The 24,898-nt window shown below is 41.6% G+C and overlaps 2 protein-coding genes across 4 annotated transcripts; both read left to right on the forward strand.

Annotated features, from left to right (window-relative positions):
• The first annotated feature begins 2,259 nt into the window (after positions 1-2,259).
• Positions 2,260-5,978, forward strand: LOC102372910 (olfactory receptor 5B21-like). Of its 3 annotated transcripts, none has more exons than XM_006031572.3 (3): positions 2,260-2,328; positions 3,445-3,549; positions 4,497-5,845. In XM_006031572.3, the coding sequence occupies exons 2-3, from the start codon at positions 3,534-3,536 to the stop codon at positions 5,459-5,461; spliced, it is 981 nt and encodes a 326-aa protein (XP_006031634.1). In that variant the 5' UTR covers positions 2,260-2,328; positions 3,445-3,533; the 3' UTR covers positions 5,462-5,845. The 3 variants fall into 3 exon arrangements, with proteins under 3 accessions (XP_006031634.1, XP_025069037.1, XP_006031633.1); XM_025213252.1 differs by having other exon boundaries at positions 2,269-2,306; positions 3,445-3,592; positions 4,497-5,978; XM_006031571.3 differs by having other exon boundaries at positions 2,269-2,306; positions 4,497-5,844.
• An 832-nt stretch (positions 5,979-6,810) lies between these two features.
• Positions 6,811-17,707, forward strand: LOC102379952 (olfactory receptor 5B21-like). The gene is made up of 2 exons (XM_006031592.1): positions 6,811-6,949; positions 16,737-17,707. Exons 1-2 carry the CDS (start codon positions 6,811-6,813, stop codon positions 17,705-17,707), a joined length of 1,110 nt encoding a protein of 369 aa, XP_006031654.1.
• Positions 17,708-24,898: the final 7,191 nt, after the last annotated feature.

Here is a 24,898-nt window from a genome sequence, read left to right on the forward strand (position 1 = left end):
AAAGGAATCGAGGATGGAGAGGTAGGAAGACAGAACCATTGAGTTTATTATGAGTTACTCTTTCTCCTTTTGCCTAATTCCCTCTTTAAATCATCTCTTTAACATAAGTATCACAGTTCCTTGAAGAAAACAGTGTAGATTTTTAATGAGACTGTCAGAATCTGCTCTCTCTCTGCTAAAGGACAGACATCACATGATTTTTTTCTATATGGATGTTTAGTGAGTGTATTCTTATTTTATTCTTTAATCTAGTGGGTGGCAGTCTGTGTGGGAGTAATATATGAATATATATAGTTTTATTTCTTTTTGTGAAAGTGTGTGTTTGTGTGTGTGTGATTTGAAAATGAAAATATAACATAAGATATTGGAAAGATGACATGTAGAGTAATTTATACAACACTGACTCTCAGTCTTCAAGGAAAATGAATTTAAACTGGAACAGCTGCAAAGAAGGGCAATCAGGATGACCAACGGGATGGTTTAAAAGAATTTGCCTTGTCAGGCCTAGGGTACAAAGGGTATAACAGGGAATAGGAAGGATTTCTGCAAGTATACTGGAGCAAAGAGTAAGAACAAGGGAGTTAAAAGAGTTGTTTAAATAAAAAGATAGTGTCAGACTATGAAACAAAAAGGTAAATGAATCATCCACAAATTTGCATAGGTTGAGCATTAAATATATAATAGATGTATCCAAAATAAATTGGGCTGTACCTCATAATCCCAGGGTTCCTTCCAGGCCTATGTCCTCTGGGCCACATTCACAAAAGAGCTGATGTGCCTTAATTTGAATTAAGGTGAAGTGTATGTGCTTATATCCACAGCTGCAATTGTGTTACCTTCTTCCTAACCCTCCATGTGCCTAAGCTCTCTAAGCAATTGCATGTTTGAGTATAAAGTTTCCCAGGGGTTTAGGACAGTCCTACATTAGGAGCAGTTTTGCATCTATGTTATACCTAAACCCTGTCAGGATTGAGAAACTATGTGTTCTTCTGCCTAGGAGTTCTGAGAAGCCTAATGTAGTAGATGCTCTCAGAACACATTTAATACACATACACAGGACTAGTTGCTCACATAATCTGGTGACATCCACTGTCTTGTTTTAATACATGGCTGGAGGTGGTATTGTTGCCACCTTTCTTTTAATCAGTAGCTCTGTGTTTAGCACACTTGCCCAGGACCTGAGGCACCAATACTGAATTCTCTTGTCTGCCTGAAAGGCTCAGATTCACACCACACAGGAGACGATTCAAAGCACCAAAGTCATGAGGCACAAATCTAGGATGACATTCTATTATTTTCTGAAAGACTAGATTTGGTTGTGTCCATGATTTTCTAAGTCCCCAAAATGCCACTTATGCAGAAAGGTGACACTCCGCTCAGTGCATAAGTGGATTTCTGGGACTTGGATGACCATATCTGTTTATCTAGGAGACTGAAAACAATAGAGTGTCATATTAGCATTAAAGGCATTCATTTTTCTGTAGATGTCTCATCAGTTCTGGACTAAACAGCCAGGGCAGCTCTATCTTGTTGTCTTCACAATGACGGCTTCATGGAAAACACAGATGCAGTCCATGGAGCAGGCACCAGAAACAAGAATTTCCTCCTCCTAGGTAAGTCTTCATATCATGCCTATATGGAGTCACACTCCCTTTTGTCTTCTCTCATTTCCTCTCTCTGGTCCTTTTAGCAGTGCGTTCTGTTGTGCACAATACCACAGACTCCACAGAAGGGATGGAAATTCTGCTTTTTGCCTTGCATACCATGACAAATGTAGTCCTTTTTCCCCAAAAAAGTCTCTGTTGTAAGGGATCTTAAAAGCATGGATTTGAAATATTTGCCAAATAGGTATGGCTAAGCAGGCTAGTCAAAGAAAACCACTTATTCTTTCTGGAAAGGTTTGTAATTTTTGAGATTTTTTTAATATGTTATTTGTATTGTATGATGAGCCAGACTTTAGGTATTAAGCTGAAGGCATGGATACTGATACTACAATGAAGATTTAAACACCAAGCTAAGATATTATGAAGGATGCAGTTAGAAAATAAGAATGAGAGTGTCACAGGGCACTTAGGTGCCTGCTCCTAAAAGAGCAGAAACTGCCTGGGAAGAGCCCAAAGAGCCAGACAGGAGCCCAGGTGCAGGTTGCATGGAAATTAGCCTGCACCTGTACCTGGTCAGTTACAGGTACTGTAGGAAGGGGCAGGGCCCTGGGCCCATATAAACCCCAGGACGGGGACTAGGAGGCAGTTCTCTGCTGGTGGCCAAGGGAGAAGGAGCCCTCTTGGAGCAAGTGAAGGGAAGAGGTCTGACTAAATTCTGCTCTGGGTAATGTAAAGGGGCCAAGCAAACCTTATGCAGCTTGTGTTATGTTACAGCCCAGGGGCTTATGTTTTGTTTGCCATTTTATACACCAGTGGTTTGGGTGAGGCTATTTGGGGAAGGAGGCGGCCTCATTGGGGGCTCACTGCAGCATGGGGACCCCGGTGCCAGAGAGAGCACAGCATTTGGGAGGCACAGATCCCAGCGCCAGAGAGGGCATGGCATTTTGCAGTGCAGAGACAGGGCTGCGGAGAGCCCAGCACCGAAGGGCACAGAAACAGGGCTGTGGAGAGCCCAGTGAGGACAAGGGGCTGAATTATAATGAGGCCTAGGCAAGACAATTCTAGTACCATCTGTGAGGCTTGGGGCGTGGTAAAGGGGCAGTCGGAGCCACACATCTAGCCCATAAGGCTAGGGTGCCCTGAAACATCTATTGTAAAATGGGACCCACAAGGGGTCCAGGGACCCATGGGGTTCAGAGAGTCCATCAAACCATGTCCAAGAGGACTATAGTCATGGATTAAAAAAAAAAAAAAAAATCACTCCAACAGGGCTGGGCCAAGAGACCCATTTAGTTTTCTAGGAAAGATTTTTCAGTTTTTAGATTATTTTGTTATTTCCTTCTACCATTTCCTATTTTGTTTTATCTGGTTTTAACTGTCCCTGACTTTAGTTTGGATGCAAAGCTATAAAGAAAGGTCTGGTTTTTAACAAGTGAAAACTGCATAGCTACCAACCTCTCACTGTGTTTTTGTGTGCATGTTATTATGTTCTGTGTTAGAACATAGAAAAAACAGGAATTTTAAAGTATGTTTTTCTTTGCTTAATTCCCTATTGGTTAGCTACATTGCCCAAACTCAAACAAACCTTCACGTGGTTTTACTTCATACTGTAAAATACATTAATGAAGGTTGTACAGTATAATGAGCAGGATTTTTGCAATTCATTTAAATGCATGGATGTTATGATGAAGACTTGTATACAAAACAAATACATAATGAAAGTTGCTGCCAGAAAATAAGAATAAGAGAGACTGACAAATTAAGAAGAATGCGTGTTGGTTTATTTGGTGATTATTAGGATGGGATTAAACAGCTGGACAAATAATGTTCTTTTTTTCAGGTATATGGTCAAAGTGAGAAAACAGGGAAAACTTCAGAGTGGGTTTGAAATTGAATTGCTCTCAGCTGTGCAACAAAATCCATAGAAACATGTGCCTGCAATTTGGTAGGTCAACAAATGTGTACAAGGGCTGTCTGAGCAGTTTCAGGTCAGTGATCTGGGCTTTCAGATTATGTTCCACTTACTTTTGAAGTAGCCAGATTCCTTTACTTCATATACAACATGGTCTGTTAAGGTTACCAGGGGAAAAAAAGGGAGTAAGAACCAATAATAATAATAATAGGGTTACTTGAGATTGATTCTACAGAGGAGGAAGACCCAACAAAGAAATTTGTATCACGGCCAATATGAAGTCACTAGATTAAATGGATTTTAGTGAGAGCAGAATACATCAGCACTCAGAATAAATAGGAGCTGCAGTTTGTTTTGAAACACTTATCTTTTATGTGAAAATGGATGTTTGCTGCTTCCTTGCTTTCCTCTGGGCCAGAAGGCAGCAGCAGATCTCTTTCCTTCTCAAAGAAATGTCCACCCAGTTCATTTCCTATATGGCTTGACTTGAAGAAAGTGCCATCAGATGAAGTGTCCTAGGTCCAGGTTCACCAAGATTCTAGGGTGCCCAGTTCTTGACCATCATCAGGATAGGACCTGCGTGTTTCTTGCTATGGAGACACAATCCTGAAAGCCCTGATGGGTCTGGCTCTAAACGAACATTGGCTCGCAGTTGCAAAGCAGAATATCTATACCTTTGTATAGATATATATAGGTATATATCTATACCTTTGTATAGATATTCTATCTATACCTTTGTCACTTAGGCAGCATGCTGGGAATCACACAATTTGAAAAGGAAATTTGCAGAAAAACCAAATTTCTAAATGTGAAATTATCGTGAGCTGGAAATCTGCTTCTCAGTTGGGTGCCTATTCAAACCAATTAGTTGACTTTGAAATTATCATGGAGTCCATCTGTCTGTCTATATTTATTTCTGTCTTATGGAAATTCCTCTCACGGGCATTATGTTAATTCCAAGTATTTTGTTCTTCTTACAGGTCACTACCTAGGAAAGGAAAACCAAACCACTGAGTTTATTCTCTTAGGACTTTCCAGTGACCCACAGCTCCAAATTTTACTGTTCTGCGTGTTTTTGGTGATATACCTAATCACCCTAGCAGGGAATGCTGCCATCATGTTGGTGATAAGAGCTGACTCTCATCTTCATACCCCCATGTATTTCTTCCTGTCTCATCTATCCATTGTCGATATCTGCTATTCCTCAGTCACTGTCCCGAAGATGCTGGCAAACTTACTAGCAACGCATAAATCTATTTCTGTTAGTCTTTGCTTTACCCAGATGTTCTTTATACTTCTTTCAGGTACTTGTGAATTATCCATGCTCTCAGCCATGGCTTATGACCGCTATGCTGCCATATGTAGCCCCCTGCATTATGCCAGGACTATGAACAAAAGGGTGTGCAGGCAGCTAGTGGGTGGATCCTGGACAATAGGTCTCATGTATTCACTTGTTAACACGGTTCCTGTATTCAAGTTGCAGTTCTGTGGGTCCAATAAAATTGGGCATTTCAGCTGTGAGCTTCCCCCACTACTAGCAATATCCTGCTCTGGGACATTCACAAACAAAATAGCTCTACTTTCTTCTGCTGTCACCCTTGGTATTGGCACTTTCCTCCTCACATTGGTTTCCTACATACATATCATCTTCACCATCTTGAGGATACGCTCTGCGGAGGGTAGACGTAAAACGATCTCCACCTGCAGTTCCCACCTCATTGTGGTGGGTTTATGGTATACAGCAGGTTTTCTTCAGTACATGAAACCCAGTTCCAGTTCCTCAGTGATCCTTGATCAAGTTTTCTCCATCCAGTACAGCATCTTAACCCCCATGTTAAACCCCATCATCTATAGTCTAAAAAATAAAGAAGTAAAAACAGCCTTGGGCAGAATTTTCAAGCAAAAAATCAAGTTCTCGACTCATGTAAATAGAATACAATGGTAAACAGTTATTTTCAATATTTTTAATGAAAAATAATTTCTCTTAAAAATACAGAAGTATGGGACTCAAAGTATTGGGACGTTCTGAGCACATGTTCTTGGATGATGCTTTAACACAAATGGCAATGTATTTTATTCTAAAAATATCAAAATATGGCATGCCAGTGAATGCATATAATATGACATTATAAGGACCAGCACAAGTGTTTTAATGAGACTTTAAAACATGGTTTAGATCAAGTTAATTTATTTCAATGAAGCCTGAATTTATCTTTACTTTAAATCTATTTGGATGTCAGTTCAATGAACAATTAACTCAATATACTGTATAAACCAAACACCTGTACCAGTAAAATTGGCTCTGGATAGATCCCAGAATATGTTTATCCAGTGGTTTAGTAATCAGCCTCTGATCTCTGGATGATAAATGTAGGGGAATTAAATTCTATTGCATTAAAATTGATCGGAAACACCTTGTTCCTGAAGTACTTGAAAAAACGTATTTTATATCCTACCTCACTCAGAAATTCACAAGGAAACAAGGTGACAGGCATGTAGCACAAACCAGAGTAGGTGGAGGTCACAAAACAGCTGATTAGAAGAGCTGACGCCTCAGTTGTCTCACTTTTTTAATACAACATTCAGTCAGTCTGAACCATACATAACAACTCGGGGGAGAGGGGTGGGGCAGGGTGGGGGTAAAAACTAAATATTTTGGTGGAGACTCCATAAACCAGTCCTCAATGTGAAGTAAGTTAAGGCCAGAATATATTTCCTATCTGTACAAAATAAATCCAACATAGGCAGACTGAAATCAGGACCTGAGGATGTTGAAATTTAGTAAACCAATGTTGAGAATTATTAATTTAAACACAGTTCTGGAGAAGAAAATTATAGCACAATTATTTTAGACTCAGACTTTTTTTTTTTTTTTACTTCAGTCTTCCCAAAAGGGGAAGCTACCAGATGATGAGTGCTGTTCCCAGCAAAGAGAGAGAGATTCACAAACAACCTAGAGTACTAAAAGAACGATTGAGTGATTACTTAGATAAATCTGTTCCTGACTTTCAAGTTGGCAGGCACTGATGGAAAGCTTCCTTTGGTATTTGAGGAATTGGTTGAGGTAATTTCAGAAGTATAGACTACATTCTTTGAGATCTCTTAGAGGTTGGGTCCGAGATGACTGAAACAGAGAATTCATAGTGCACGTCTTTGAGAAAGGGAAGAAGGAAGATCTGGAGAATTACAAACCAGTCATCCTGACCTTAATACCTGGAAAGATCATGGAGCAGGTGCTCAAGGAATCTATTGTGAAGCACCAAAAGGAGAACAAGGTGCTAAGGAACAGCTCGCATGTATTCGCCAAGCAAGTCATGCCTGATTTCCTTATTTGAGAAGGTGACAGGTTCTGTGGATGGTGAAGCTGTGGTTGTAACATACCTTGACTTTAGCAAGGCTTTTGACACTGTCTACCAAGATGTACCATCTGTAGGTATCACATGGTTTGAGACCCCATCCCAGGGATCTCATTCTACCATTTGCACCAGGGTGGAGCCTCAACCAGGTCGCTCAGTCTGCCTACATGATGTTATATTCTTCACCTGCTATGACTTTGGTGTAATTTATGGGAGGCAGTTCCTCATAGGAGATCTTCCAGGATCTTCCCCTGTTCTCTTCTTGGGGCTCCAAAACTCCCCTTTACTCCATCCTAACCACATCTGGGCTCCAACAGACATGGATATCGTCAGGAGTCTCTGATGGCTCTAATGGCACGCATTCATTATAGCAACCGTGATAGTAGCCATCCTCTCAGCTGGCCCTGATTCAACTGTGGCTTTGTTCCCACTGAGCCTCTGCATCTGCCAATTAGTTAGCTCAGTCCTTAAAATATGATGTGGGCCTCTGTGGTCCAAAATCAGTCTCTATGCTGTAAGCGACAGCCAATGCTGGCTCACCACACTGGCATAAACTATAATGTTGGCAGCAAAGATAGAGAAAGAAAGAGACCAACTGCTGTCATGGTGCCCCTCTGCAGGGCCAGAAATACTGCTCCTGAAGTTGCCCTCACCAATCTGGAGGTTCACACTGCCCTGTAAGTGCCACGGCATTTATAGCATGCTGCTCCCAGTGCTGCTTCGTGCCGCAGTGAGTTCGGGATGCTGGTCATCCCTTACTTCCTCTCTGTCTCCCTCACACATGACATTATTATTAACAAGCTAAAAAAACGCACCTTACAGGAAAGTACTGTAAAAATGCATAAATAGTTGGCTGAATCATCTAGCTTCCTGTATAAGTGTCCTTCACATTAAGGTATTGTGGGAGGGAAATAAAACGTGTTTCTCCCTCATTTTGTTAGTAGTGGCCAGTCTCCCAGTTTGTATTCTCAGCCACACAGGCAGGGCTACCCATGCAGAAGTAGAATTCCAATCTGTGCGTTAGTGATGTTTTTGACATTCATGACCATGTAGGCAACAACATCTAAACGCTTTGGGTAACAGCCTATTTTTTCTAGATCCTATAAGATGCCATTCTTGGCCATCTGCCAGGCATTTTTGATGGTGGCATGACCAGGGGAGTTTTATTCCTGAATGCACATGAGTGACTGTTTTCACCAGACCAGCCACAAAAAAATAAGAGACTTTTTTTCTGCAAGGATGTGAGGGGCTAAGGTGAGTTGCTTAGGAAGTGAAAGTATATGGATTCTAGGTTCCCTTTCCCCAGAGGTGGTTTAAACCTGGTCTGATTGCCCAAGACAACACACTAACCATCATGCTATAGGCCAGGCATGATTCACTGTTCAAGCTAGTTTTCACTGTTCAAGCTACTGTTCAAGATCACGGGGACAGTGGAAGAGAGATTAAGTATTTGCTGGCCTATGGTGTGGTGCTTATAGTTCTGTGCTAAAAGTGAGAGCCCCAAGTTCAAGCCTTCTTCTATGTGAAGAGGGTGCTAGAAGTCAAGTGAGAACCAACACGCTAAAATGTGGTGGCAAGTGCGAAACACTTATTTTACCTTTTTTTCTTTTTCTGAGACTAATTGGGGTAATCTGGTAATCTGTTTTTTGTCTGATTCCATTTTCAGACATCTAAATTCATTGTAAATCCATGAAGTGTCTATGCTATGGCTGCTATTGTTCCTATTTAGTTTATGCAATTTTGTACTCAAGCATAGTAATCCATCTGAACAGAGCTACTCATCCAGTAATAGAATTCCTCTTGGTACTTAAGTGCCAAAAATGTCCAGTCAGTAGAAAGGAAATACACACTTTGATGATCAGGAAAGGCAGAATGTCATGCTCAGGTCACTAAATAAGAGCAGAACTACACTCTTGGTATATTTGCAAATGAATCCAATCTGACTCTACTCTTTTTTAGTTTGCGGCCATTATTACTAGGAACCCCAAGGGGCACCCTAGTAAACAGAGTATCCTCTATTCCCTGTTGACCCCCCATGATGAGTTTGTAGACAGCCACAAGATCACCTCTCAGCCTTCTCTTGCGGAGCCTGAAGAGATTCAGGTCCCTCAGTCTGTCTTCATAGGATCTTACCCACAGGCCCTCAACCATACGAGTAGGCCTTCTCTGAGCCCTCTCAAGGTTATCCACATCCCTCTTGAAGTGCAGCACTCAAAACTGGACACAGTACTTCAGCTGTGGCCCGATCAATGCCACATAGAGGGGAAGTATCACTCCCCTAGACCTGTTCATGATGCACCTACTAATGCAAGAAAGAGTGCAGTTAGCCTTACTTATTACCTCTTCAAATGGGTGGCTCATGTTCATTTTTGCATCGACAAAGACTCTGAGATCCCTTTCCACTGCCATGGTACTCAGAATTGTACTTCCTAGTCTATAGGTGTATTGGCGATTCTTTCTCCCCGGGTGCAGCACCTTGCACTTCTCCTTGTTAAACTGCATCCTATTCTAATCTGCCCACTTCTCCAGTCTACCCAAATCCACCTGGATTTGCTCCCTGCCCTCCACTGTGTTTACTGTACCCCATAGTTTGGTGTCATCTGTGAATTTGGACAGAGTGCTTCTGGACAGAGTTTTTACAGCCTCATCCATTTCAGGGTGTCCAATCGGAAACAGTGAATAGAATCCCTATTGGTGTATAAATGCTAAGAATTCAAAGTTTGGGCATTTTAATTTCTGGACAGAGAGATGAGTCTGAAGATGAACAGAACTAGGTGAAGCACCCAAACCTCATGGGCGTCAAGAGTGATTAAGCCCTGGACAATCACTTAACGGGCTACCATGGGCAAGCTGGCATCCATTGCAATCTGAGTTTTCTGGGGAAGGGCTAAAATGATATTGATGACAGGGAAAATAGTAGAACATAACAAGGAGGTACAAATAAGGTAGGAACTGGAATCTGGGCTCCAACAGACATGGATATCGTCAGGAGTCTCTGATGGCTCTAATGGCATGTGTTCTTTATAGCAACTGTGATAGTAGCCATCCTCTCAACTGGCCTTGATTCAACTGTGGCTTTGTTCCCACTGAGCCTCTGCAGCTGCCGATTAGTTAGCTCAGTCCTTAAAATATGATCTGGGCGTCTGTGGCCCAAAATCAGTCTCTATGCTATAAGCGACAGCCAATGCTGGCTCACCACAGGGCTCCAGTCAGGATGGAGTGACTCAGAAATCAAGAAGCACACATGGGCATGTTATTTCTGGAACAATTCTTAAACGAAGTACAAGGGGTCTTATAATCCCCCAGTAAAGGACTTGTGGTTCCCATAACTTCCTCCTGATTGCCTGACTACTCTTCAATGTACTCATGGGAGGTATCGTGCTAGGCTGGGCTGGTGTCTGACCAGCTGCTGTGAGACATCACAGACTTTGCCTCTGCCTGCTGGCTTGGCTGCTCTGGATTCAAATACCAGTGGTCCAAACAATCAGCTCCATAAATCCCACACCTGCCTACAAACTTTCATTTCACATGCAAGTCCTCACTAGCCATTCTGTTCCTGCAAATCAGCCACAGCCTTCAGCCTCCCATGCTCAAACCTTCCCTGTGCCATCGTGGCCATATTGAGAGCTTGTCTTCTGGCCAAGCGCTTCTTCAATTCCTTCCCAGAGAACACAGGACTGTCACATGACCCCCAACAGGCCTGCCATGCTGCAAGGAAACAAAGCTCCTGCTCAAACACAGGATGGAGCCCTGGAATAACACCCTTAGCAAAGGAGCCAAGGGTGTGCAGTTAGGAGCTGCAAGCCTTAACCTTACAGGTTTGGGGGCTCTTTAACTTGTGGGAAAGCAAGGCTTTGTGGGACTCTAGCCCTCAAACCACTCACACAATGGAACACAATGCTGACTTCTCACTTGACCTCAGGGACTCCTCCCCTCCTCTGGGAGTCAAGGAATCTATGAGATGAATATTGGGCCACATGATGGCCATTTGTATGGAGCACACTGCCCCTTCCTTTATCCTTCCTTTTGTCCAGATTATGTCACCTCACCCCATGTCTGTATAACAAGATGCAGATTAAAATGATCATCTGGGGCAGCAGTATTTGCTAGTATCCAGTCAAACCACAGTGCCCTCCAGGCTGCTTTGGGGCACCCACAGCCATATTCTTTGCTTATCCAGCATCTCCTTGCTTGGTACTTGAACAGCTTCCTGGCATCCTGGTACTGCTTCATAATGTAAAGAGCCAGATCTGGGCACTAGGCCCAAATAGTCATAACTGAACCTGCAGGAAATTGGATCAACCTGCTTCACCCTTAAAAGCATGCCCCAAGACAGCAGCAGGCTGTTTGAGAAAAGATTCTGCTTCAGCGTCCTGACTACTTTTGCAGTTCTTTGACTGCTTTTTTATCTTAAAATCTGGCTTGATTTTTAGCTTACCTAACTCTGTCTTTGATTCCTGGTTTACCCTGAAATTTGGCTTAGGCTTCCAGCTTAGCCTGATCCCCAGTCTTGCCTCATAGCTCTGTGATTTATGGGTTACTTTGAACCCCTGGCTTTGACACTTGGTTTTCTGTAAAGCAGTGTCTTGACTTGCCCTATTAACTAAGTGACCTAGCTGCACCACCTATGACACAGTCTTGAAGAAATGAGGCAAGAGAGGCATGCACAGGTAGGCCTAGTCTCTGAGGAGGGAGGGGGAGATTGTTACCCCTTCAAAGTTTGTGCTGGAAACACCAAAAGGAAAGGATTCCACTTGTGATTCTGTCGACCTTGCTTTACACCTTGGAGGCCAACAAGGCGAAGTGCCTATACTGTCCCACAATATCCTGAAATGCATTCAGAAGTTGTCTTTGCATGTAATGTACTCAAAGCCTTCAATGGCCCCCATGCAGTAAGGACCCAAGTTGACCCAGCCAACACCACCTGAAGAAGCAGCTCACTGCTGATGGTTTCTTGATGGTGTAGCAGTCTTCCTGGACTGTTGGTCTGGGTAAGGAATGTCCCAAATCAGTGGGTTAGCAATGGGATGGAGGCTATCAGGAGATCACAGCATGCACTCTCTATGTTCAAGGCCATCCCCATGTCAGTGCTTTGTGTCTTAGGTGACCCACCCTTCTCATTATAGGCTTCCTGAATTTCTGGAGCTGTTGCTGATTGTTCCAGGTCCTCATATAATTCACTCTTACTGCTCTCTGCCTATGTATGTGGCCCTGAAAGACCTCGGCTTAAAGAGTGGAGGTGGTCAAAGAGGTGACACTTTCCTGTAGTTCTAGCCACACTGCCAGACATATAGGGTGCATAGAAGGACCCTGACATGAAGGGTGCATAGAACAGCTTGAGGAGTCTTCTCTCACATGTCTCCCTCTACTAGGCCACAACACACCAGCTAACAGACAGGCTGGAAGCAAAGCATTGCCAGGTATGCCAAGACATTCAACTGTAGAGAGTAGGTAAGATCCAGTACCTCACAGAACTGTTGTCACATCTTGGAGGGTAAGGAAATGGTTTAGGTCCCTTCTGTGCTCTCGTGGTGAAGGCAAAGGGTGAGACCAGGCTGTCTGTTGTGAAAATGACTTGTCACAAAATGGTAGGGAGACCTGAGCAGAAAGCCCTGCTACTGCAATTCTTCTGTCTTCAGAAGCCTCTATGGAGCACGGCCAAAAGGAACACTGGGGTGTCTGTTCACTAGCCACATAGCTACACAGCATTACAGTAGCGGTGCTGGAGTAACAGCTGCAGAACATTATGAAGCAAGGCAGCAGGGGGTGGGGCCTGTATTATTTTACAGTAATGGGACATCATATCTGAAGCACTTGCAACGCATGTGTGTCCAAACCTGTGGACAAGGACAATTCCTTTGCTGGCAGAGTTGACCAATAAATGCTTAGTTTTATACAATTGGAGAAAGTGGTGAAACTCCATTGGGTTAAGGATTTTTATAATATGATCAGCTGCCAATTATCTACAGATAAATCAACGTTCAAACAGAGTCAAAACAGATGCATCAATCTAAGTCTGTCATATTCTGGCTTGTAAAACAGCCCATTGATGAGCAAAACACAGTTATGTAATTACACAAGAGATACTTTGTCCCGGAGGTACTCAGAAAATATTTATATTCTCAAATTAATGTTTAGTCCCAGAGCCTGGAAACTATTGGCTCTTTGTTTCCTAGAGGGGAGGAGCAGTAAAAGGAGGTACGTCTATTGGATCCAGAAACAAATAATACTCCATCAGTTTGACTTTTTTCAGGGTAGAGAGTAACTTGTATTCTTGTGTCCCCTCTTTGTGAGAGAGAAAGAGATAGATAGGGTGACGAGGTGGGACGATAGAAAAATGGACTAAGCAACCACTGAATTGACTGTGTTACTCCTTCTCCTTTTGACTATCTCCCTCTTACAGCAGTCTCCATAACATCAGTAGCCCCATTCTTTGAATAAAGCAGTGGAGAACTTCAGTGAGAGCAACAGAATCTCTTCCCTCTCTGTCTCTGCTAAGGGACAGACATCACATGACCATTTTCTGCATGGGTTTTCAGTGAGTGCATTTATATTTTATTCTTTAATCCAGTGGGTGGGCACCCGTGTTGAAGTACTATAAGAGTATATATAAATTAATGTGTTTATATATTTATGTGTATATTTATTGTAGCATAATACACTAATGTCACCTATATAACTGTTTACAACTAGGTATAAATTGTGCCCGTGTGTGTGTGATTTCAAAATAACATAAGGTACTTGAAAGACCTCACGTTGAATAATGTATACAATTCTGGTGACCAGTCTTCAAAAAAAAATGATTAAAAAATGGAACAGATGTAACTGAGACCAATCAGGATGAGCAAGGACATTGTCTAAAAGAATTTGCCTTGTCAAGCCCTGGTAAAAATGGGTATATCAGGGAAAAAAGGAGGCTTTCTGCAAGTATGGGGAGGATGGGCGGGGGAGGTTGTAAGAGGAAGGGAGGTGAAAGAGCTGTTTAAATGAAAGAGTAGTGTAAGAATGTGAAACAAAAAGGTGTATGAACTGTCCATAAATGTGTATAGGCTGATCATTAAACATGGGGGACATAATAAATGTGCTCCAAATACTTTGGACTGGACTGGATGATCCTGGGTTTATTTTCAAGCTGATATCCTCTGGGGCAGATCCACATAAGACCTAATCTGCTAGGGTTTCTCAGAGCACAATTAACACACACACACAACACACAATGGGTTTCTACCTAAATTCAGTGGTGTCAAAATCTTGCTTTAAAATGTGTCTGGTTCTGCTTTCCTTTTAATCAGTAGCTCAGTGTTTAGCACACATGGAACACCAATATTGTTCAATCCGTAGCTCAGTGTTGAGCATCCATACCCAGAACATGGGGCGCCAATATTAAATTTCCTCTCTGTTTTAAGGGACTCAAAGTCACGCCCCAAAGGAGATGACTCAAACCACCAAGTCATGAGGCTGAAGCCTAGTGTGACATTCTCCTATTTCTGCATGCCTATAATGTGTTGTGTGCATGATTATCTAAGTCCCCAAAATACCACTGAAACAACGGGGTGACATTCCACTTCTTGAGATGTAAGTAGGCATCCATGCACATAGCTATACATACCACAGAAATAGTAACTGCCCATATGTCAGTGACATTTCTTGCGGTTAGATGACCAAACCTGTTTATCTAGGAGCCCAGAAAAGTCTGTAGTGCCACCCAGGCAATGAAGGCATTAATTTTGCTGTGGGTGTCTCCATAGTTGTCGACTGAACAGTCAGGGCTGACCTGTCGTTTTTTCTTCCCAGTGGCAGTTTCATGGAAAAAACAGAAGCACTCTCTGGAGCAAGCACAAGAAACACGGATTTCCTCCTCCTGAGTGAGTCCCCATAACATTCCTGTGTCTATTCCGACCCCTATTTGAGTTTTCTCATTTGTGCTCTCCAGTCCTTTTTGCCTTGAGTGCTGTTCTGCTAGGTGGTGCTGACTCAACACAAGGAATGGGAACTTCGCTGTTGACTTGAAAACCATGAAGAGTATAAGACTTGTTCCCCATAAAATCCCTGTTGTATGGCAACTTGAAAGTGTGGAGTTAAAATGGGTGCCAAATAGTCATGGTTAAAACATCATTACTAGCTAGGGCTGGTCCAAGAAACCCATTCAGATTTCTTGGAAAGAGTTTTAATTTTTTAGATTATTTTGTTTCATCCTTCTACCACTTTCTGTTTTGTTATATTTTGTTTTAACTGTCCCTAGCTTTAGATTGGATGCAAAGCTATAAGATTCATAGATTCATAGATGTTAGGGTCGGAAGGGACCTCAATAGATCGAGTCCGACCCCCATCATCGAGTCCGACCCCCTAAAGAAAGGTCTGGTTTTTGACAAATGAAAACTACATAGCTACCAAAATCTCACCGTGTTTTTGTGTGCATGTTATGTTCTGTGTTAGAACATAGGGAAAACAGGAAAAAGATATTTTTGTTTGCTTAATTCTCTATTGGTTAGCTACATTGCCCAACCACAGACAAACATTTAGATGGTTTTACTTAATACTGTAAAATACATTAATGAAGGTTGTTCAGTATAATAAGCAGGATTTTAGCAATTAATTTAAATGCATGGACGCTACGATGAAGACTTGTATACCAAACAAATACAGGATGAAAGATGCTGCCAGAAAATAAGAATGAGCAAGAGTGACAAATTAAGAAGAATGCATGTTGGTTTATTTCATGATTGCTCTTTTATAATGGGATTAAACAGCTGGACAAATAATGTGATTTTATTCAGGTATATGGTCAAAGTGAGAAAACAGGGAAAACTTCAGAGTGGGTTTGAAATTGAATTGCTCTCAACTCTGCAACAAAATCCATAATAATATGTGCCTGCAATTTGGTAGGTCAACAAATGTGTACAAGGGCTGTCTGAGCAGATTCAGGTCAGTGATCTGGGCTTTCAAATGATGTTCCATTTACTTTGTAAGTAGCCAGATTCCTTTAGTTCATATACAACACGGTCTGTTAAGGTTACCAGGGCAAAAAGGGAGTAAAATCCAATAATAATAGGGTTACTTAAGATTGATTCAACAGAGGAGGAAGACCCAACAAGGAAATTTGTATTACAGCCAATATGAAATCACTAGATTAAATGGATTTTAGTGAGAGCAGAATACATCAGCACTCAGAATAAATAGGAGCTGCAGTTTGTTTTGAAACACTTATCTTTTATGTGAAAATGGATGTTTGCTGCTTCCTTGCTTTCCTCTGGGCCAGAAGGCAGCAGCAGATCTCTTTCCTTCTCAAAGAAATGTCCACCCAGTTCATTTCCTATATGGCTTGACTTGAAGAAAGTGCCATCAGATGAAGTGTCCTAGGTCCAGGTTCACCAAGATTCTAGGGTGCCCGGTTCTTGACTGTCATCAGGATAGGACCTGCATGTTTCTTGCTATGGAGACACAATCCTGAAAGCCCTGATGGGTCTGGCTCTAAACGAACATCGGCTCTCAGTTGCAAAGCAGAATATCTAGACGCCTGGGGAACACCAGCTAGAGCCACATCTGTTAGAGCTTCTATGTTCCTTGCCACAGGGCAGGGACTTGTCCTGGAAAACTTAGATAAAGCACCATGGTCCTTTGTCACTTGGGCAGTATGTTGGGAATCACACAATTCGAAAAGGAAATTTGCACAAAAACCAAAATTCTAAATTTGAAATCATTGAGAGCTGGAAACCTGCTTCTCAATTGAGTTGCCTATTCAAACCCATTAGTTGACTTTGAAATTATCATGGAGTCCATCTGTCTGTCTATACTTATTTCTGTCTTATGGAAATTCCTTTCACCGGCATCATGTTAATTCCAAATATTTTGCTCTTCTTACAGGTTACTACCTAGGAAAGGAAAACCAAACCAATGTGACTGAATTTATTCTTTTGGGACTTTCCAGTGACCCACAGGTTCAAATTTTACTGTTCTGCGTGTTTTTGGTGATATACCTAATCACCCTAGCAGGGAATACAGTCATCATGTTGGTGATAAGAGCTGACTCTCACCTTCATACCCCCATGTATTTCTTCCTGTCTCATCTATCCATTGTCGATATCTGCTATTCCTCAGTCACTGTCCCGAAGATGCTGGCAAACTTACTAGCAACGCATAAATCTATTTCTGTTAATCTTTGCTTTACCCAGATGTTCTTCATCCTTCTTTCAAGTACTTGTGAATTATCCATGCTCTCAGCCATGGCTTATGACCGCTATGCTGCCATATGTAGCCCCCTGCATTATGCCAGGACTATGAACAAAAGGGTGTGCAGGCAGCTAGTGGGTGGATCTTGGACAATGGGTCTTATGTATTCACTTGTTAACACGGTTCCTGTATTCAAGTTGCACTTCTGTGGGCCCAATGAAATTGGGCATTTCAGCTGTGAGCTTCCCCCACTACTAGCAATATCCTGCTCTGGGACATTCACAAACAAAATAGCTCTTCTTTGTTGTGCTGTCATCCTTGGTTTTGGCACTTTCCTCCTCACATTGGTTTCCTACATACATATCATCTTCACCATCTTGAGGATACACTCTGCAGAGGGTAGACGTAAAGCCTTCTCCACCTGCAGTTCCCACCTCCTTGTGGTGGGTTTATTGTATACAGCAGGTTTTCTTCAGTACATGAAACCCAGTTCCAGCTCTTCAGTGATCCTCGATCAAGTTGTCTCCATCCAGTACAGCATCTTAACCCCCATGTTAAACCCCATCATCTATAGTCTGAAAAATAAAGAAGTAAAAACAGCCTTGGGCAGAATTTTCACTAAAAAATTCAAGTTCTCAACTCATGTAAATAGAATACAACTGTAAATACTAATTTTTATTATTTTTAATGGAAAACAATCTCTCTCAATAATTTCTCTTAAAATAATTTATTTTACAGAAATATGGGAAACATAGTATTGGGATGTTATGAGTACACTTTCCTGGATAATGTTTTAACACAAATGGTGATGTATTTTATTCTAAAAATATAAAATATGACATGCCAGTGAATGTGTAAAATATGACATTAAAAGGACCAGCACAAGTGTTTTAGTTAGACTTTGAAACATTGTTTAGATCAAGTTAATTTATTTCAGTTAAGCCTTATTTATCTTTATTTTAAGCTATTTGGATGGCAATTCAATTAATAATTAATTTAATATATCTTATACACCAAACACCTGTACCAGTAAAATTGGCTCTGGATAGATCCCAAAATATATTTACGCAGTAGTTTAGTAATAAGCCTCTTATCCCTGGAAAGTAAATGGAGGGAATTAAGTTCTATTGCATTAAAATTGATCGGAAACACCTTGTTCCTGAGGTCCTTGAGAAAACGTATTTTATATCCTATCTCACTTGGAAATTTACAAGGAAACAAGGTGACAGGCATGTAACACAAACCAGAGTAGGTGGAGGTCACAGAACACCTGATTAGAATAGTTGATGCAATTTTGCCACCTTTTTAACATAGTATTCAGTAACTCTGAACCGTACGTAACAACTTGGCTGCAGGGGAGAAGGGGGACGGACAAACACTGAATATCTTAGTGGAGACTTCATAAACCTGTCCTCAATGTGAAGTAAATCAAGGCCATGACTATCCTATCTCACTCAGAAATTTACAAGGAAACAAGGTGACAGGCAGGTAGCACAAACCAGAATACATGGAAGCCACAAAACACCTGATTTTTTCTACATACCTCATGGTACTAGGCATGGCTCGTGAATGCTACAATGGTGGGGCAGATGGAGCATCCCACAGAAGTGTGGGGGTGCTTGGTGGTGGACTCGGAAGGGAACCAGAAGTACCTCCAGTCCACTTCCGGGTCCACTGCCAAGCACACGGGGGACCCTCCCCTCCCCACAGTTCCCTAGCTTGACGATCAGCCACAGGGGGACCCTAGGTGCCACCCCAGACCCAGGAGGCACCAGTCACCAAATCTCCACTGAATTGAATCAGCAACCAAAGCTTTGCACAGCCCTACTGTGGAATTCTGTAGTCAAGCCTATTCATCCACGTGCACAGACCGATTCATCCAGGAATAGAAATTCTCTGGGTAAATGAGTGCCAAAAATGCCCTGTCCAATAACAGGAAGTGCCCACTTAGACGATCAGGAAAGACATCACAATTAGGTCACTTAATTAAAACGTAATTCCACCCTTAATATATTTGCAAATGATCACAAGCTGATTGTGATAGCGAACATATGGGGTGAAGCTAAAAAGAGAGTACCTCAGTGAGATGTCATAACCCTGGAAGGGAGGGTTCTAGTCCTTGACCCTGCCTCCAAAAGAAGCAAGAGCTATCCCATTGGTGTTTATCCATTTTATCCAGTAAACTTTATTTGCAAAGAAGCTGTAGTGGCCAGGAACAAAAATCCAGGACACATATCCTTCCCAACTGATGTCCATCACCAAAAACCACATTCACTCTGAATTGCACTGCTTCTCACCACATATATCTTCTCTTTTTGCCTGCTCAGGAGCCAGCTTCAAAGAAGGGATGAAGAGTGCTCTGAGCAATGTCTAATGCATGCCTTGAATGTTAGGATGCTTTGCTTAGAAAATAGGGAATGAAGGTTCAAAACACCTTGGGGTCAAGAAGGCAGATATGCCTGTATCTCACAGTCGCCTCGTAAATGCTCTAAGTACTTCCAACTTGTGCAGTGCTGTATGTTTAGCCAGGTGACCACATTCCACTGCAAGTTAAAATAGTATCTAAATCTGTTTATGTGCCAAAAATGATAATTGCACAGTTACCTGCAATGCCACTTGGGCACTAAAAAGCAAATACATGAAGTATGATTTAGCATTAAGTGAGGAGTGATTGTGGATACTTTCATTTGGGGATATCCAATCAGAAAGAGTGAATAGGATTCCTACTTGTGCATGAATGCCAAAAATGCCATGTTTAGGATTTTAGTTTCTTCATTGATGGTTACTGCAGTATTTTTTTTCTTTATTCTTTTCCCACATTTTACCTGGACCAAATTGTAGTCCTCAGGTCTTTTCTATAGTATGTATGATATCATAGAGTGGGGCTGCAGGTGACATAACCATTACAACTTTTGTTTTATATGAGACCATTTTTGCAAATAAATATAACGTATACATTTCTGCATTTTTCTTTCTTTTTGTAAGCATCATCCTCTAAGTGGGTTTTCTTTTTTTACATTGGGCAGAAAGTTTCTCCTTGTCCATGAAACTAACTGTTGTTTATCATCTGATAACTGAAGACCAAGGTACAAATGGTATTAATTGCTTTGGAATTCTTTGCATCATTCATGATTAGCTCCCTCTCCAATGGTGGTGGATGGTCTGGAAGCCATGGGTACAAGAGGATAAGGCATAATGAGAGAGCCCTGCAAGGGTCTGGGATCTTGTAGACTGTTGGGATGAACCCAAGTGTTTTACCAGATGGAGGCAGCAGTCCTTCCTAGTCACAGATCCAGTACAGGCCCAGGAGCCCAGTGTGAGAGAGATGTAGGGCTAGGAGTCCAGTGTGACAAAAAAGTAGTAGTCCCACCTGGGTCAGGGACCTGGTGTGTCCCACAGCATTGGGGAACAAGTCCCAGAGCACAACAGGACAAAGTAATATCTGTAAGTAATGGGTATGGATGGGTGGTTGGAGGAGGCCATGATTGTAGCCCTCGAGGCAATTAGAGCCATTGGGTCATGACTGTGGCTGATGGGCTCCAGTTTTTGAGAGCCAGTTCCCAGAGGGTTTGGAGCCCCACATTAAGAGCCAGTATCCAGAACAGTCAGAACCCCAGAGAGAGAGAGAGACTGAGTTTGGTAGTGTCAGACCCCCAGAAACAGGCTGTATAATGGGGTTTGAGCCCCAAATCAAGTGAGCCCATTTGGGCCAAGACCAAGGGGAGGAGTCCTGCACTGGACATAAAGATGAGCCTGAGAATGAACATAACTATGTGGAGCACACAGAGCTCATGAATGTTAAAACTGTTCAGGCCATGGACAGTTACTTAACAAGTTACCCTAGGCAGGATGGGTTCACATCAGGCACCCATTGCAATCTGAGTTGTCAGGACAAGGATTGAGCAAGTACTGTGGTCAGGGCATATTGTAGACAAGATCCAAATAGGGCAGGGGTAGGACAGGGGCAGGATTTGTGGTGAGTATGGGATCATGCAGGAGCAGGGCTGGAGTCAGGATGGAGTGAGGCAGAGGTCCAGAAGCACACATTGGTATGTAATTGCTGGGACAGGTCCCACAAGAAATAGGAGAGATTTATAGTCCTCTGATAGGGGCTATGGTTCCCATAGGTTCTTCTGTTCACCCAACTTCTCTTCAATGTCCCCATGGGAGTGACCAGACTGGGTTCGGGCTGATGTCTGACCAGCCGCCTTGCGGCACCAGGGACTTTTTCCTATTTGCTGGCTTGTCTGCTCTGGATTGAATTACCAGTGATCATAACAATTAGCGTATGAAGGCAGCCTCTCTATTTGTGTCTTATCAGGAAGGTGTGGCAGGCATGGCAATAGGGTGAGACCATGAGAGGCCAGAGTAGGCAAGCAGGGAAGGATTCAGGCAGCCATCAAGGGGTATCACAGACACCCTCAGGCCTGGTGCTGCTATACTTTGTCCATCTTCTCTTTCAGATTTGGTTGTCTGTAGCAGATACCAATATGTCATTCCTTCATTTGTCTCTCTCTCTTGCTCTTTTGTTTTTTTTTTGTTTTGTTTTGTTTTTTTTTAGGCTTTAACTTAGCAACTTTCAACAGATCTATCTCCCACTTGACTTGAAGAAAGTAACTTTAAAATAATTTTCCAAGAACAAGTTTTCCCTAGGGAAGCAACTCAAAAAATCAAAACATCTCTAAATAATTGAATCTTGAAATTATTGATCCAACTTCTCTCAACCATTTAATGAAGAGAGAAATCTCTAAACTGTCAGTCCAGGGAGGTTAAATCCAACCCAAACACGTGCCTTGGGGGAAAAAAAAATATTTACAATTTTAGAAGTCCTCTGGAGAATATTAACTCAATCACCCCAATCATATTTTTTTAAATGTGATAGTTCAACTGTTTTTTTTTCATAGAACATGCCACCACCAGTCATTTACATATAAAAATGAAGCAAACATTTTTTTTTTTTTTAATACTGCACAATAATATATTTTGATACAATGTGCAAGAGGAAAATAAGAATTCCCAGTCTGAATCAGTGCCCTGTCCTAAGCAGTAGAAATACTAAAATGCTTCAAATAAAGATCTAAAAATCCTGCAGTTGGCAAATATGTGATAAACCAGTGGTTCTCAACCTTTTTTGTACCAGGACCCATTCATAAGCATCAATGGCCAATCACGCCCCAGTGCACCTCACTCCCGACCCACCGTTTCCCGCCCCCAGGCCCTAGCCCCCCCACCGTGTGTGGCAGTGGGGACCCCAAGCAAGCCCTTGCAGGCTGGAACTCTGCTAGCCTGCATGGGGAAATCCATAGTTTCCCACATTTTTCTCCTTTAAAGAAGAATCCATTTTTAAAGTCGTTGAGCCGTTTTCAGTTTGTTTGTGACCCTTTCATATATTCTTGGAACCTGCTTTTGCATTGCGATCCACAGGTTGAGAAATGCTGTGATAAACTGTTCACTTATATACTGCTTTTGGATCCCTAATAGAGACTAGTTTAAGCCATGACATAGTAAATGTAATATTATTTCCAATATAATATTGTTTTCAATGTAATATTAGTATCTATATAGTCACATATGACAAATTTAGAAACTTGTGATGCACATGTAAGTATGCTGCTCTTTTTTCTTTTCTCATTTTGTTACATTTGTGCCCTCACTGGTTTGTTCTGGCATGAAATTCACATCTTAATCACATTTTTTGAAGAAGGATGCCTTTTGATTGTTGTCAGAGTTCCCATCTTTAAAAATTAAGTTCTTTTTATTTACTACGCTGTTTTATCCCTGTATTGAAAAAAATAAGAATACTGGTCACCTCTCCTATGAAAACTATTGTATTTGTATTACAAAAGCAACTGAGTAATGAGGGGGAAAACAAAGCAAGCAAACAAAAAAAAGGTAGAATATCCTTTCAGCCCATGAAGAAAGGAGGGGCTTGGAACTTGTTTTTGTGAAAATAAAAGTCTTCATAGAAAATATTTAGTGCTACTTTAAGCACACATTGAAAATCAACCAGTATGATGTAATATCATATATAATATATAATGAGGTTACTCATTTTGTCTCAATAAGTATGGTTGATGTTCAATGTGTGCTTAAAGTAGCACTAAACTTTCTTCTTTTAACATTTTATATGACGACTTTTATTTTCACAAAAACAAGTTACAAGCCTACACACACACACACGCAGAGTACATTTTTTCTGTAAGTATCAAAATAGCCATAGTCTGCTGTAGGTAATAGTTGATGTTCAATAGTAGAACTTCCTTTAAGGCAGGCAAGGTCCACAAACTCAAGATTTATCTAATGACATTTTGATGATTGTTTTACAAGATTTACAAGTTCAGCATACTGGAGACACTGTATATCAGTAAAGGATGTTTCCAATTTGAGGTAGCATTAGTTTTTCCTTGGATTTGGGAACTACATGAACTAGGAACTGTTTGAAACCTATGTAATAATAGCATTTCCTAAAGCCATCATAACTGTTGCCACATCTCTGCTAATAGAACCTGTTTTAAAATGGTATTAATTTTATAAATTCCAAAGAAATGTAACTAATAGTGCATTTGATGTATATATGCTGCTAGAGTCATAATAGACAAATAATAACAAACACATTTAAAACATACTTTAAAGCTTTGCAAACATAGATGAAAAGATGTCTGCAGTGCAACTACAAGTGGTATTTCAAGACATGTGGACTTATCTAAGCCAACATCCTCTCGAATTGAAAGCAGTGAAGAAGGAGTAGCAACATCACTTTAATATGGATTAGCATTTGTTTGTGTATACAGAGTTGCAGAGGGGCTTGTTAGTCTGTGCTAAATCCTGTGCCACTGCATCCTCACTGCTACTCATACTCACCCAAACTGGTTAGGTTAAATCTAGCTCATGTTTTGCAGTCACAACTTTGATTGCAGTGTAGGCATACCCTAAGTGTAATTTGCAAAATCACTCTCAAAGTGCAGGCCAGACTTTTATCATACTTAAGAAATATAGAGAGAAACTCTAGCTCTCAAGTATGATATTCTATTCCCTTCCTGGTCTTTAGACATCCAGATCTGATCATCCATATAACTATTTTGGTAGTTTAAACTGAAAATTAAATGTCACATGCACTGATTGGTTTTCTATTCCTGGGAGAATAGTCTACATAGTCATGCAAACTGGGCATGTGCAGTAGTGGCTATGGCCTGCACATGAGCACCCTGCAGACGCTTTGTGGCCTTAGATCTCCCAAGAATGGATTCATCCCAAACTCCTTTTTACCAGAATTCACATTTGAAACAGACACCAGTTGCATGTTCATATCCCTCTGTTGCCCCCATCTGTCAGGTGCGTGGGCACTCAGGAAGATGGTGGTCCTGGGATCTGGACCACATCTCACCTATAGGGGGCTTGAACCTAGGTGTCCTGGACTTCCCAGCGCAGCCTACTGATCACCTTGTCACAGGCCAGCCACTTCCACATTGCTCTATCTGAGCACATGTATAGTTATTCATTTGCAGATCTACGTGTCCTGGAATAAAACACTAAGCTGTGCTTATGTGGCGCTTATATGGCCAGTTCTGCATGTCTAGATGAAAAGGAGATAACAGAATGTCACCCCAAGTTTCTACCTCTGGTGCTACGGAGTAGAAGCTCAGTTTAATTTTAAAGGTTCAGAACATATGAGGTAATCAAAAAAAGCTCAAATTTAGATAACCATCAAGAACCATCTGAGAAACTTACAAGTTTTTCATGTATGGGGTTGGCAATTCTGGAAGAAAAAAATACAGCTTCAATCTCATGACATCTTTTTTTAATATGTTCATATGAATGGTCCTAGTAATGAACGGTGTTCAACTCCTGGCCCACAG

Source organism: Alligator sinensis, unplaced genomic scaffold (genome assembly GCF_000455745.1).
Source record: "Alligator sinensis unplaced genomic scaffold, ASM45574v1 scaffold174_1, whole genome shotgun sequence".
In the NCBI taxonomy this organism is placed as follows: domain Eukaryota; kingdom Metazoa; phylum Chordata; order Crocodylia; family Alligatoridae; genus Alligator; species Alligator sinensis.